Source organism: Rhineura floridana, chromosome 1, assembly GCF_030035675.1.
Source record: "Rhineura floridana isolate rRhiFlo1 chromosome 1, rRhiFlo1.hap2, whole genome shotgun sequence".
NCBI lineage: Eukaryota > Metazoa > Chordata > Lepidosauria > Squamata > Rhineuridae > Rhineura > Rhineura floridana.
Window position 1 is genome coordinate 47,791,132 of NC_084480.1, and position 14,650 is coordinate 47,805,781.

At 40.5% G+C, this 14,650-nt stretch overlaps 2 protein-coding genes across 6 annotated transcripts in view; one reads left to right on the forward strand and one right to left on the reverse strand.

The window, feature by feature from the left end:
* POC5 (POC5 centriolar protein) overlaps nt 1-4,199 on the forward strand; it is a 120,080-nt gene extending 115,881 nt beyond the window's left edge. The window contains exon 13 of the mRNA XM_061620628.1: nt 1,706-4,199. Within this exon, the coding sequence (XP_061476612.1) occupies nt 1,706-1,738 (33 nt within the window). The 3' untranslated portion in view covers nt 1,739-4,199. The remainder of the gene's footprint in view (nt 1-1,705) is intronic.
* Nucleotides 1-14,650, reverse strand: part of POLK (DNA polymerase kappa) — a 44,793-nt gene that overhangs the window by 2,212 nt on the left and 27,931 nt on the right. For 4 of the 5 annotated variants that reach the window (XM_061620507.1, XM_061620490.1, XM_061620486.1 and 1 more), the window contains 6 exons: nt 8,570-8,736; nt 7,146-7,178; nt 5,683-5,776; nt 3,308-3,479; nt 1,283-2,116; nt 27-78 (listed from right to left, as the gene is read on the reverse strand). In XM_061620507.1, the coding sequence (XP_061476491.1) occupies nt 27-78; nt 1,283-2,116; nt 3,308-3,479; nt 5,683-5,776; nt 7,146-7,178; nt 8,570-8,736 (1,352 nt within the window). The remainder of the gene's footprint in view (nt 1-26; nt 79-1,282; nt 2,117-3,307; nt 3,480-5,682; nt 5,777-7,145; nt 7,179-8,569; nt 8,737-14,650) is intronic. The other variant, XM_061620498.1, reaches the window with a different exon arrangement.

The window sequence follows — 14,650 nt, forward strand, 5'->3', positions numbered from 1 at the left end:
AGTTTACTTGACACACACAGTCTTACCGTTTTGTTCCCACTGTGGAATTTGTGCCATGCTGTCCTCTGTCCAGGGTTCCTGAAGAAAAATCAGGAACATCCTCAGTGTTTTAATTGAAAACTAGAATGTGTTCTGTGAAAATTATGCATGATAAGTGGGAACCAGAAAAAGAACTGAAGAGAGTAAGAGGGGAACAAAGGGGGAAGAAGTGTGCTTTCTGTGTCTCCCTCCACAACTTTATCTTTCACCCCCTCCTCTTGCTCCCTATCTTTCCCCATTCTGGATTTCCATCTGCTCCTGCCTTGGTATCTCCTCATGTTGTATCTGGAGTCGGGAATCTTTTTCAGCTGAAGGGCTGCATTCCCTTCTGGCCAACCTTCCAGGGGTCACATATCAGTGGTGAGTAGGGCCAGAAGCAAAAGTGGACAGAGCAACACACTGAATTTTACCTTTTTACAGTAGGCTAGTTTCTACACACACAGCCCTCTTTATTCCCCACCCGGATAAGCAAGAAGCATTATCAGAGTTCAACACTAGATTCCAGCCAGGCAAAAAATCTCAAGGAAGTGTAAAGAAGGGCTGACAAGTAGCCTTGGGAGAGAGGGTGTGGACTCAGGAAGGTTGTAAGGGCAAGAGGTCTGGAGAGCTGCATTTGGTCCCCAGGTCTGAGGTTGCCCATCTCTGCCTTAAATCATTCTTGTCACTTTGGGCTTGGGTGAGGGGAAAAGAAACATTTGGCCTTTGATTGACCCTGATTGGAAAAAACATGAAACTCTGTTGTTTTTCAAGAGTGCGTCTTCTATTCTCCCATTCCTACATTACAAAGCAGGAAGTATGGCAACAGCCTGTTGTTGTATCCTCTGCTGTTGATTCAAGGGCAAGAGATGAGTACAACCAACTTCAGAACTCCCACCCTTGTTGGACCTAGGCCTTGCCTAAGTCTCAGGAAGAGACTACAGTTTCAATGAGGTCATAGCAATTGAACCACTACAATTAGTTCAGGGACAAATGAGCTGAGTAGGCAGGGGGCGGGTGATTTCAAGGCAGCACAATACAGTGAACTTTTTGTAAAGCCCAGCCAAACCTCATATTCTATATTCAGGAGGCAAGGCTGGCTGAATCTGTTCAGCTGACTATACTCAATGCACTGAGGCTTCAAAATAGGGATAGCCAGTTCCTTTGCTGAGACTTCATGCAAGTTCATTTGCTGCACCATAGTTGTGGTACTAATGTGTTCAAAATATACTTTGCATTTTTAATGACTGATAAACTAAATACTCACCCATGCTTTTTGAATTTTCTGTCATCTTCTTGATAATGCCTTTGTTCAAACAAACATCCACATGCCTGTTAAACAACGCAAGGTCCTTTGTTTGTTCCAAGTTACAGACTGGACAAACTAAAACTTTGTTTTCAGTAGCACTAGAAAAACATGGCAACTTGTTATCTGAACAACTGGGCTCTTCAGAATATTCTTTTTCCACTGGTAAGACATTAGAAGAAAAATCCTGTTTTGCACACATATCAAAGACAAAGTTACTAGAAAAGCTATATCCACTCTCCCTACTGGGTTCATTATCTTGTAGCCTAGAAAAAGTCCCTGTGTTACTATTGGTAGTGTTTCCAATGATATCTGTTGACTGCATTTCAACCTGTGGCTTACTTGTTTTATTTCTTTGACATTCTTTCTTTTCACTGTCTACAGATAAATCTGTTGTATTCTCCCATGATTTGCTGAGACATCTGTCAATATGCCTGTTAAATGCCTCTAAAGTGCTATCTTGATGCTCTTCAAAGCAAACAGGACAAATGAAGATCTGATGGTCATCACTATCCTCTATTTGTTCAACTGATGTCACTGATGATTTCATATCTTGCAGATTCTGCTTGTTTGAAGACTTATTTAAAGAAGTTCCTTGATTAGTTTGCTCTCTTGTAGCTCTCTTTTTACTGAAAAAACTCACACTCTCAGAAGCATTTGGAACATGTTCCTCAACCAATTTCCTAGAAAAAAGCCTAGTAACACTGACTGGTTTTCCAGGCTCTAGGAAATTAACAATGCTTTTTTGTTGGTATTTCTTTTCTTCTTCATTTAGAAAACTTGATACTCGTATACCTGAATATGACAAACAAGCAACATAAAGCTGAATGGCAACAGAGTTTAAAAGTCTAATGAAAATCAATAAAACATAGGCACATGCAATTTGATGCAGAATTGCAGCAATAATTCCCTACAAATTGAGACAAACTTCTGCAAATAGATAATTTGAATAAACCTCACTATGAAGGCCTTAAGATCTGCATGCTATTCCTAACCATGAATGTCAGAGCTTCTAAAACATTGCTGCAACAGAATGAAGTAGAAAAAGAGGAAGGCCAAAGAAGAGATGGATTGATTCCATAAAGGAAGCCACAGACCTGAACTTACAAGATCTGAACAGGGTGGTTCATGACAGATGTTCTTGGAGGTCACTGATTCATAGGGTCGCCATAAGTCGTAATTGACTTGAAGGCACGTAACAACAACAAAATGTTGTACTTCAACATATGTTAAGCCACACATTTCATTAAGGAAAAGGAATATTATAAAATAAGGGAGTAAGTGTTAAAACAATATTTATAGAAGAAAGTTTAGAACTCAAAATAAAGTGTCCTTCCTGGTGTCAAGAATTAGCTAAGTCTTAAGAAGCAAAGATTAAGAGAGTTTGCTATGGTAGTGTGCTTTATGGTAAATCTAATATTTATATTTTTGTGTTACTGGGAATTTTTGGTAAGGAAGGGCTGAGTATCAGAACAAAAATTAAATGGGTAAAGAAACAGAAAAGTATTATGACAAAAGCCATGAACAATAGGCTTGAATTCATACAATATATTCTTATTTTGAATCCTGGAGCTTTCTGCTGACCCAACCTTAAAAGGTTTTCAGTTCAGTCTCCAAAAACATGATGATCTGCTTTCTTTTCTTTTAAGTGGAAACTGAGATTCTATGAAATCAAATTTTGCATGGAATTCCCTTGCATACAATGGTGGAAGCAATTCATACACAATGTAGCACCAAACCTTTCCTCTTTAGAAAACCAAGTAATTGCAAATCAGTTGCGAATGTTATTTGAAAGGAAGGATCCTTATACAGAACATTTTAACAATTCATTTTACAACAATGGTGATTCTTGGAGTTTGCCAAGAACAAAAATATTTAAGAATGGAAATGTAACACACAATGACAGTCTTTTCTTCTAAACATCCAGCACTACTATATTGCACACAGGATTCTAACAGTCAGTACAACTGTTGAAATGATACTTACCCATCAGTCTTAGGCGCAAAGGTTGTGGGGCCACAGCCTCCATTTCTAACCTTAACAAGTCTTTAGCAACAGCAAATATTTCTTCTTGAGTAGAAACAGCAGACAGTACTGTAGAAGCTCTTGTCTTTACTTCGAAGTTTACATTCTTCAACTTTAAAGTAACAGTTCTAGCCTATAAAAACCAACAGAATTTTAGGACTTTTAATAAAATATTCATATTCTGAGATTATAGATTTAGCAATAAGGCAATCAAAGCCCTTGTAGTGAATTTTTCAAAGGTAACTGTACTCACTGATATTTCCATTATGCTTTTTTATATTTAGAGCTCTCAAGCAACTGATCATTCAACTGTCTTAATTTTGTTCAGTCACATAAAAAGAATTATCTGCATTCCTCTGCCATATTTTAATATGATCAAGAAATAAAAGCCAGGGTAGGTCTACACAAACAAAAACAGGTTCAATTCTTAGTGGGCTCTAGTAAAGTTTTATGAGTCAAAATAAATATGATGCAAATCAACAAGTCAAAGTCTTAAGGGAGGGACAAAGTCTATTTTTCTGAAGAAACAATGCAGGGGACTGGATGCCATTTACTGTTATGTGGGTAAAGTAAAGTATAGCCCTTGTGGGCATAACTGTACTGGAAGGACAACCTTGCCATGGCCCTGGTAGACCCAGCTTTCACCGAGAGGGATCCCTGGGAGTGAACACAATGTATTTCTCCAAGAAGAACCCGCAGAAGTGTATTGCAATGTGTCTTCCTGGGCTTTCTCCAGTGTAAAATCCTCTCTCCATTCTTTCTGCTCATAATAATAATAGGCATTTTGCTACTGGATTGAAATAAAATACCTGCATAGTTGTGAATTTGAGGAAAATAAACATGAAGAGCACTGGTGAAGAAATCTTTGCATTAATATATATGAAGATGTATTAATGAAGAAGCTTATGTACATTGTTTACAATCATGCCATTAGTACTGAGCACCCTTGCACAGAGTGCAATAAAATCATATTTTAGATCAATCTTATTATGGATTAATCAGATTATGATACCACCTAATCTAGCTCTGGATTTGAAGCCAATTTAAAATACCGCTTCACTGTCTTTATGTTGAGTGTAGTCCACAGCAAAAGTAGTCACAGAACCTGTTAGATGCCTCCAATTATCTGCTTGGATCTGCCAGCTCCAGTTTGATTCCTGCATTGAACAGGGGATTGGACTCGATGGCCTTTTAAGCCCCTTCCAACTCTACTATTCTTTGATTCTGGTAAAGGGATAGGCAACAAAGGGATCAGGGAAACTAGGCTGGCTCTGCTGCACAAATCAGATGAAAAGCATCTTCGGGGCAGATCTGGCCAGCTATCTGTGCTGCCTGCACCTACACATAGTTATGGCCATGGTCCATCTGTAGTGCTTTATGTATACCCAGGCATCATAACAGAAGGAATGTTATCTAATTTTTATCCATATCTGCAACATGCAAACCACTTAAAACACAATTCTCTTCAAATTCAAACCGAATGTGTAAATCTTTCCTCTGTGATTCTATCACGATGATGAATGAAACAAAGAAATAAAAGCAGCCATGGTAGTTAGTAATACTTTACACAAAAGTGGTACTCTCTCATCAAATCTATGAAAACTCCATAGAACATGCCTATTGCAATGTACTCTGTGTGGGCCTGCCCTTGAAAACTGTTCGGAAAAAATGTGTTATTGCTTATTATGTTTTGTGGGTTGGTTATTTTCTCTGGAGGATTTTTGTGTTATGGGCTGCCTTGGGTATTTTTTATGGAAAGGCAGAGTATAAATGTAACAACATAAGTGGTAATCTTTTTCATAACTGGGGGGAAGGGAAGAGGCAGGACAAGAAGGAATTCCTATGAGCATATTGTGCCACCATAACAATGCACTTTTCAAAAGTAGCTATAATTCTTCTAGATGTCCCTGAATGTTTCTCCTGGTGGTGCCAAAACTATCAAGATTAGACAGTGTAGCTGACGTTCAGTACATACAGTATACCATTCTCTTAAATTACAGTGTATGTCTTCGGCTGCATCTATTATGAATTACATGAGGAGGAATAATGGTACACTCTTTAATTGTTTGAACATTATATGCTTGGCCAGAGTAAGACCATTACTGTTCCTTCCTTTGCTAATTAACAGCTTTTACTACAATATTTACTCTATACAAAATTACTTGGTGACTTGATTTTGAGAGACAGAAGATAACTTTAGACTAAATAAATTCTTGTGTAAATAATTCCCATTACCAGGAAACAAGCAAGCTAAAACAAAAACACATCCCACATAAACACTATGCCAAGGGATGCAGAAGATCTGAGTACTGATATTTTATTACAAATTTACCTACTTTAAGTTCTTTCTTTTTCAAATCCTGAGCAAGGTCACTGCAAAGTTCTTGACACAACCTGTATTGTTCTGGTGCACTTATTTCATTAAATGTCCTACGTATCAAAAGAAAAATCATTATTATAGCAATGACTATGTTCCAACCTCAAATACTGCAGAAGAACTTGACATTTTTTTCACTGACCCATGCGCTGTCCATATCAAAATCATGAGATTTAAGCTAAACTGCAGAAATTAAAAAATGAATAATAAAGGCTGTGTCACAATTTCACAGTGACATTTAAAATTTAATCTCTCAATACACAATAAAAAATAATCAACTAAACTCAAGGACACATTCACAGTATGATTATACTGCAACTTGCACAGGAAACATCAAAAAGAAGTAATGCTTAGGAACTAATAAACCATTCCAGCATCAGATGTACACAATACTGGTGTCACAAATTATTTTGGCCTGGATCCAGAGTAAGAGTTGCATCCAGTGCTGCCATTTCATTCACACAACAGACTTGCACAACGGAACTTCCCCCTCCTCTCCCCTGTGCATCCACAAAATCTGCTCCGGAGGGTTGGGTGATCTTCTGGAACAGATGCTGGGTTACACAGGGAGAGCAGACAAAAGCGACATAACAGTTTACACTGATTTCAGCAGGACCCAAGTAAAACTACACTGGTCTGGATCCAACCCGTTATGTTAATTTTATCCTGATTTATTGATTTTAAATCCTAAAGATCCTGCACAAATATTTTTCTCAATTTGATTTATAAATGCTTAAACAGATTAAGGAAAATCAAACTTTACTACTCTTGAGATTTTTTTAAAAAAATGTGATTCTAGCATAATCAAGCCTTTAGCACTTGGAGATCTAGACATTCTACCAGAAATAAGATTAGAATTGCAAACAAAATGCTTGTTACTGTTTTCTTGGAACAGTAATGAGCTTTTTATGTAGCATTACTAATCCTGAAGATGGTCTTTCAGTAGTATTCTGAGAACCCTAATTGAAAAGGACTAATTTGTGCTAGAATCACATAATTTTTATCTCCAAAGAACTGAACTTTATTTTCCTTAAGCAGGTATAAAGCAATCAAGTGCTGCACCAGGATTTGTGCAGATTGTTCTTATGAAGCCAGTGGTTAGCAACTGTCTATTTGATGAGACAAGATATCAGCTGGACAGAGGCAATAGTAAGCCGTGCCAGAAATTCAGTATGGTAGAAGCACCACCATATTTTATGTGGCAAGCATGTTAAGTCCATATACCCCATTGTTGTCTTGGTGTTTCTAATACCAGGACAATTTTTATAGTAATTTTGTTTCTAATTGTGAGGTAATTCATTTGGGTATACTTTTATTTGTTTATCAGATTTTTATCTCGCCCTTCTTCCCAAAGGAGCCCAGGGAGGCAAGCAACAAAACAGTAAAACAATTCAAAGATCTTAAAAACATTTGAGTACATACCTTTCAGTACTCATACTTTTTCTTTCTCCATCCCTTTAAAAAAATGTATATATATGAATGTCCAGATGTGTTTTAAAAATTATGTCAGCAAAAAAGTGGAACCTAGGAACTACAGACCAGTCAATTTGACATCAATCCCTGGCAAAATTCTGGAGCAGATTATAAAGCGATTAATCCGTAAACACATTGAAAACAATGAAGTGATTACTAGAAGCCAACATGGATTTATCAAGAACAAATCTGCCAGAATAATATTATCTCATTTTTTGAGTGGGAACCTCCCGAGTAGACTGAGGGAATGCTGTGGTCATAATATATCTTAAATTGGACAAAGTGCCCCATGATATTCTGAATAGCAAACTAGCTAAATGTGGGCTGGATGGAACAACTATCAGGTGGACCCACAGTTGGCTACAGAATCGTAAAAGAGGGCTTATCAATGGTTCCTTCAAAAACTGGGGGCAGGTAACGATGGGTACTGTAGGGCTCAACTCTGGGAAAGATACCCTGGAGGACAGGGGAAAAAATTCAAGTGATCTTGATAGCATTGGGCTGAAAACAACAGACAAAATTTAACAGGAATAAGTGAAAAGTTCTACACCTAGGAAAAAGAAACCAAGTGTACAGATAAGATGGGGGATACTTGGCTTAGCAATACTACATGCAAGAAGAATCTTGGGATTGTTGTTGATCACAAGTTGAATATGAGCCCACAGTGCAATGTGGCTGCAAAAAAAGGCAAATGCTATTTTGGGCTGCATTAACAGAAGCAGTTTCCAAATTGTGTCAAGTATTAGATCCCCTCTATTCGGCACTGGTTAGGCCTCATCTTGAGTACTGCGTCCAGTTCTGGACACCGTGCTTTAAGAAGGATGCAGGCACACTGGAACGGGTTCAGAGGAAGGCAACGAGGATGATCAGGGGACTGGAAACAAAGCCCTATGAGGAGAGACTGAAAGAATTGGGTATGTTTAACCTTGAGAAGAGAAGACTGAGGGGAGATATGATAGCACTCTTGAGTACTTGAAAAGTTACCACATGGAGGAAGGCCAGAATCTCTTCTCAATCGTCCCAGAGTACAAGACACGAAATCATGGGCTCAAGTTGCAGGAAGCCAGTTTTTAACTGAACATCAGGAAAAACTTCCTAACTGTTAGAGCTGTATGACAATGGAACCAATTACCTAGGAAGGTGGTGGGCTCTCAAACAGTAGAGGCATTCAAGAGGCAGCTGGACAGCCACCTGTCAGGTATGGTTTAATTTGGATTCCTGCATTGAGCAGGGAGTTGGACTTGATGGCCCTATGATTCTATTCTTGATGCAACAGCAGAGGGCAGCTTTGTTCCTTTTATATAAAATGTTACATCCTAATAAAATATTTAGAAAAAATCTAAAATGAACATAATCGATCACACACAAAATACCTTTCCAAATGAGTGGAACCCAAACCAAGTGAGATTTCCAGGAAATTATGCCAAGATGTTTCAGAGAAGAGAAGAGAAATAAGTGCCCTCTGCTGGTAAAGTTCTGTACAAGACACAATTCCTAGAGCTTTAAGCATTTTCTCTGTTACTTTTCCTATACCAGGCACCTGAAGGAAAGTTAATATGCACTAATTAAACAGGGAACTTCCAGTAAAACAATGAAAACATACTTTAACCATTTCATCTGGAAGTGAGAATGTTCATAAATCATATTTATTCCCAATGATTAACTGTGCACAAGATTCTGAGATTCAGGGCACTACGTACATTAGAAAACAACAACATGCACTTAATTTATTAACTGTGAGTCTGGAAATGGAAATATTTTTAAAAAATCATGAATAGTCATATGACACTGTTAATAGCCGTCCATGGCTAGTGAATCTATTGCATTCTTCTGAATTGACATTTTGTCAATTTTCAGTATTTAATTGAACAGGGGTCACCAACGTTTTTGTACCAATGAGTACATTTTGCATTCTAAACAAACGTCTTGGGTACCAGTCACAAAATGGCTGCCATTGGGGGTGCGTGGCATAACTCAGAGAGGACACTTATTGATGCTTCCTGCCCCCCCTTCAGACAACCTCATGCTTACCATTAGCTACGTCTTGCTGGTCCTGAATATACAGATCACACAATACTGATTCCCCGCCCCCCCATACATATGCACAGAGTAAATGCTGTTGCTGTCTAACAACATTCCCAAGTATCAGGAAAAATATACAAGTTGGCCACACCATACTGTCTGTCCTACACCCCCACACGTATACACAGAGAGACATACCTCTATCTCACACATATACAGACTACATATTCATACAGACCTTTCACTCACACACACACACACACACACACACAGAGAGAGAGAGAGAGAGAGAGAGAGAGAGAGAGAGAGAGACAGACAGACAGACAGACCACACACACACACACATATTTACATACATACTTTCCCTATTGCTCACACCCTGTACTGGAGCATCTAATTCAGGAAAACCCATCCACTGAAAAAACATCATTCTCTGTCATTCCTCCTTCCTCCCACCCACAGATTATTTTTAAAAGAAAAGACATTCTGTGGGGATAATCAACTGTCTGCCACCAGGCAACATGGCTGCCAACATGGCTGGTGGGGAAGAAACTGCTAAGTGAGTGCGGGGATCTCTGTCTCTCCTTCTCTCCCCCTGCTGATGTGGGGGGGGGAACCTTTGCAGGGCTAAGCAATTGTCTGACACCAGTTCAGTGTGGCTGGCAGGCAAAAAATTGCTGAGTAAATGGGCCGATTCCCATAGCTCCTTTTCTTCCCCTCAGACTGGGGGGCTAAGCATCTGTTCACCACCAGCTCCACATGGCTGGCAGGCAAGAAATTGGTGAGTAAGCAGGGCAATCCCCATCATTCCTTCTCTCCCTCCCCCACAGACTTGGGAAAAAACTTCTGAGGGGTCAAGCAACTGCCCACCACCACCTTGGTGTGGAAGGAGGGCAAGAAATCACCAAGCAAATGGGGTTATCCCTGTCATACCTCCCTCCATAACTTTGGGGGGGGGGGAAAGCCCCTCTCTGAAGGGCTAACCAATTGCTTGCCACCAGCTCCATATGGCTGTCACTTCTTTCTCCACTCTTCCCTCCCACAATCAATAAATCCCCTCATAGGGGGAAACAAGAGGAAGCAACCTAATTGAGAGATGCCCCAGTTGCTTCAGGGATGCCAAAAATGGACTTCGGGGTGCCGTATTGGGCAACCCCTGAACTAGAAGGTTCAGCTGAACTGTAAAATATGTGCATTCAGATAGTTAAGGAGGTTTATGTTGTATAAATGTATGCATTTTTCTTTGTTCCAACACCAGCAGTATTCCAGCAGCAAAGAACCTTCATTTACCGAGCAACGTTAAACTGAAAAAAAGGGAGGTGTTGGGACTTCAACTTTCTGCAATCCTTGATCTCTCTACATTTATTAGGGTCAATTAAAACATCACAAAGTAGTGAGCAAACTTCCAAGTTCAGTATAACTCTTCTTCAGATTGGACGTTAAGCAAAAACAAACAGCAAAGGAAAGAAAAAGAAGTTGAGCATTATAATAGCCCAAACTACAGTTTTTAGTAGAACAGATTAGGTTAAAGCTATGCTAGCATATAGGGCTGATTTTGGCAGCTGACATGGGCAGGCAATTTCCAGGACCTAACAAGCGTGATGCCAGTCACTGACATCACTTTCTTTTTTTCAGAGTCCAGGGACATTCTGGGGAAAAGGTTATAGTGGGTGGCTGCAGCCTCAGCGCTTTGCAGCACACACCCATATAAAGGAAAAGAGACACCTGCCCACTGCTGCCATGCAAGCTTACTGGGTGTATACATAAAAGTGGTGCACGGGGGTCCTGTGAACACCTTATTTAGCGCTCCCTCAAACCTGATCATGCCCTGCAATCATACCTTTCAACATTTCAGATGAAAATAGACACATGCTTGTATCACCCCATTTCTACTACTAAGGATCACTTTGCAAGCCCCAAACCCTCTGCTATGAACACATTGTTGAAGGGTCTTAAATACTTGCTGTGTTCATTTACTATACTGTACATAGTTCTATACTCCACTGAATAAAGAGACCAGAGGATGTTAGTTGTTTTGGTTACAGTTGTACTAGGAAAACATATTGGGTTGGGTCCAGAGAAACACCTGCAAAAGGACAGTGGAATGTGACTTTCCTGCTCCTCCTCCCAGGGCCCCCCAAAAGCCTCATTCATTCACTAAAGATGCTTCCAGATTCTTCAGTGATTCCCCCTCAGCCACTTGCATCACAGCCCACACATTCATTATAGTCCCCAGCCTTTGGCAGAAGCTTGGGGGCTGCTGGAGCAGAAGGAGATATAAAAGTCATTTTCCATAGGCATTTCTTTGAACCAAACCTAATATGTTATTCACTAATAGGCATAAAACCTTGTGGTTTAAGAACTTAACTATAGCCCACAGATATTTCTATCAAACTTTAAAAAGCAGGGAAATTGGGCAGCTATAGTGAATGCACCAGGGGAGCAGGAGACCTGAACTCCTCTCTGAGATATTGTACTGCCCTACAAATTGATCAAAATGCAAACACAATTTGGATTGGTCTTTCACAGTCCAATCCACCTGCTGTGTAGCTTGGAGGAATTTGGTAACATGTGCCTCTGAGCATATGCTGAGTGGTGGCAACACCTGCCATCTCCAAAGATGGAGAATTACATTTTTGTGTTGGTGTTCTTCTTACTTTGCTTCTTTCCTGCGTTACTACTGTTTCTACAGAGAATCTAAACTAGAAAATGTTATTTCCCTCATTATTCATCCTAGAAATCTGTGTCAATTTTATTTTTATTAATTTCAAAGCCTTTTTATTGGTCAATGTCATATGATGGCAAAGATAGCCTTTTGTGTTTCAAATTGGAGATTATGTTCTACTTCTGTTTTGGGTGCATTAACAGTTGAATCTGAAACTGCAGTTTGATGTAAAATCAGACTGATTACAATATGTTGCTACTTCAGCAATGACTCTAGCTGTTGGAAAAAAGAGGATGTATGTTTTCAGCCTGCTATGTTTAAACCACTTTGTTTAAGGCAAGGTATGCACGGTCAATTAAAAACATATAGCACAGCTAGAATTTTACCAGAATATATTTCACCTCTCACTGTTTTATCTCGTGCGAACTGAGACACTCCTGAGGTCCACTGGAGACTATTCTGCAGAAGTCAGTGCCATTATTCCACTATTATGTTTGGAGTTTTCTTAGTGTAAATTTTGCAAAGTGTTGCTATACTTCACATATTCACAGAAATAGAAACAAAAGAAAATGATTTCCTATAGGAAACGTCACTAAAATTGCAAAGGAAATCAGACATATTTAAAGTGACCATTTGAACTACATCAACTGTCTTAATAACGTTGCTTCCTCCCTGCTAAAACAAGATCAGCTCAGCACGTCTTCTTTCTATTCTTTGGGCTGATTGCAGGTGTTGCCACCACTCAGCAAATGCTCAGCTCATGTTACCAAATTCTTCCAAGCTACACAGCAAGTGAATCGGACTGTGAAAGAACAACCCAAATTGTGTTTGCATTTTGACAAATGTGTAGGGCAGTACAATATCTCAGAGAGGAGGTCAGGTCTCCTGCTTCCCTGGTGCATTCCCAGTTTCCCTGTTTTTTAAAGTTTGATAGAAATATCTGTGGGCTATAGTTACGTTCTCAAACCGCAAGGTTTTTTGCCCATTAGTGAATTTCCCTGCTATTTAATTCGGGAGGTAAGAAATGGGATCCTGTCCAAGTTTGCTGAGAATGGATTGATCATTTGCATGCTTATTGAGTTCAGTGGGATTTACTCCCCTGTAATGATGCTTAGGATAGGTGAAACTGACCACAGAGGATGGGGAGGGGAGGAGGGGGAGGGCAGGAAACGCAGAGGGGAGGACTGGGATGGGAGCAGGCAGGAGGGGGAGGGAAAGAGAAGGACAGGTTTGATCATTTGCATGTTTATTGAATTCAGTGCTATTTACTCCTGTGCAATCATGCTTAGGATAGGTAAAATTGACCGGGGGCGGGAGGGAGAGAGGGCTGGAGTGGGCAGGGGAGGAGGAAGAAGGAAAAGGGGAGGGGAGGAGGAAGGGGGAGGAGGAAGGGAGAGGAGAAGGAGGGGAAAAGCAGGTCTGATCATTTGCATTCTTATTGAGTTCAATGGGATTTACTCCTATGCAATCATGGTTAGGATAGGAAAAACTGACCATGGGGGAGGAGGAGGGGGCATATTGAAGGGGGCAAAGAAAGGGGGAAGGCAGGTTTGATCATTTGCATGCTTATAGAGTTCAATGGTATTTACTTCTGTGCAATCATGCTTATGATAGGTAAAACTGACTATGGGGAGGAGGAAGGGGAGGGGGAGGAGGGGGAAGGGGAAGGAGGGGATGGGAAGGGGATGGGGAGTGAGGGGCAAAGGAAGAGGAGGGAAGGGGCAAGAGGGACAGGATAGGAGGTAGGAGAAGGGAGGGTGTTTGATCAGTTGCATACTTTTTGAGTTCAATGGGATTTATTTCTGTGCAATCATGTTTGAAAATGGAAATGGACTGCCTTCAAGTCGATCCCGACTTATGTTGACCGTATTAATAGGGTTTTCATGGTAAACGGTATTCAGAGGTGGTTTTACCATTGCCTTCCGCTGAGGCTGAGAGGCAGTGACTGGCCCAAGGTCACCCAGTCAGCTTCATGGCTATGTGGGGATTCGAACCCTGGTCTCCCAGGTCATAGTCCAACACTGACCTGGGAGAGGGGCAGTGAGGGGAGGGGGAGGGGAGGAGATTGGGTGGGTGGGCACTGGGCAGAAGGGAGCCCCTTTACTTTCCAAAAGGAAACCTTTGTGAACAGTATCGTTGCTGTTCAGCGTTTCCCCCACCTTTTTATTCTACAGCAGGCACATGTAGCCTCCCACCCAAATTTAAACCAAAGCTGTCCCTGGCCACATCCACACCAGGCCTTTATTTCACTTTGGACAGTCATGGCTTCTCTCAAAGAATCCTGGAAACTGTAGTTAGTGAAGGGTGCTGAGAGTTGCTAGGAGATGCCCTGTTCCCCTGACAGAGCTTCAATCAGAGTGGCTGACTGTTAAACCACTCTGGCCAATGGAGCTCTCTCAGTGGAACAGAAGTCTCCTCTCAGCACTCTTCACAAACTACACTTCCCAGGATTCTCTTAGGGAAGCCATGACTGTCTCACATGAAATCAAAGTCTGGCGTGGGTGTGGTCCCCTGATTAGGCAAGCCCAGCAGCTGTGAGTTTGGCTTTTAGAACTCTGACAGTTGGTTCTTACTGAACATGCCCGCCCTTATCATTGGCTTCCAGCCAAAATTTCTTAAATTAATTAAAAATCAGCCAGGCATATTTTTTAAACTTTTAAACTGCAGAAGATGAAGGTCAGAGTATTGGGCAAGGTCAGTATTAGGATTACAGGTACTCTGTGAATATGGCTGATTTTTAATGAATGTCAACAGATTATGAGAACAC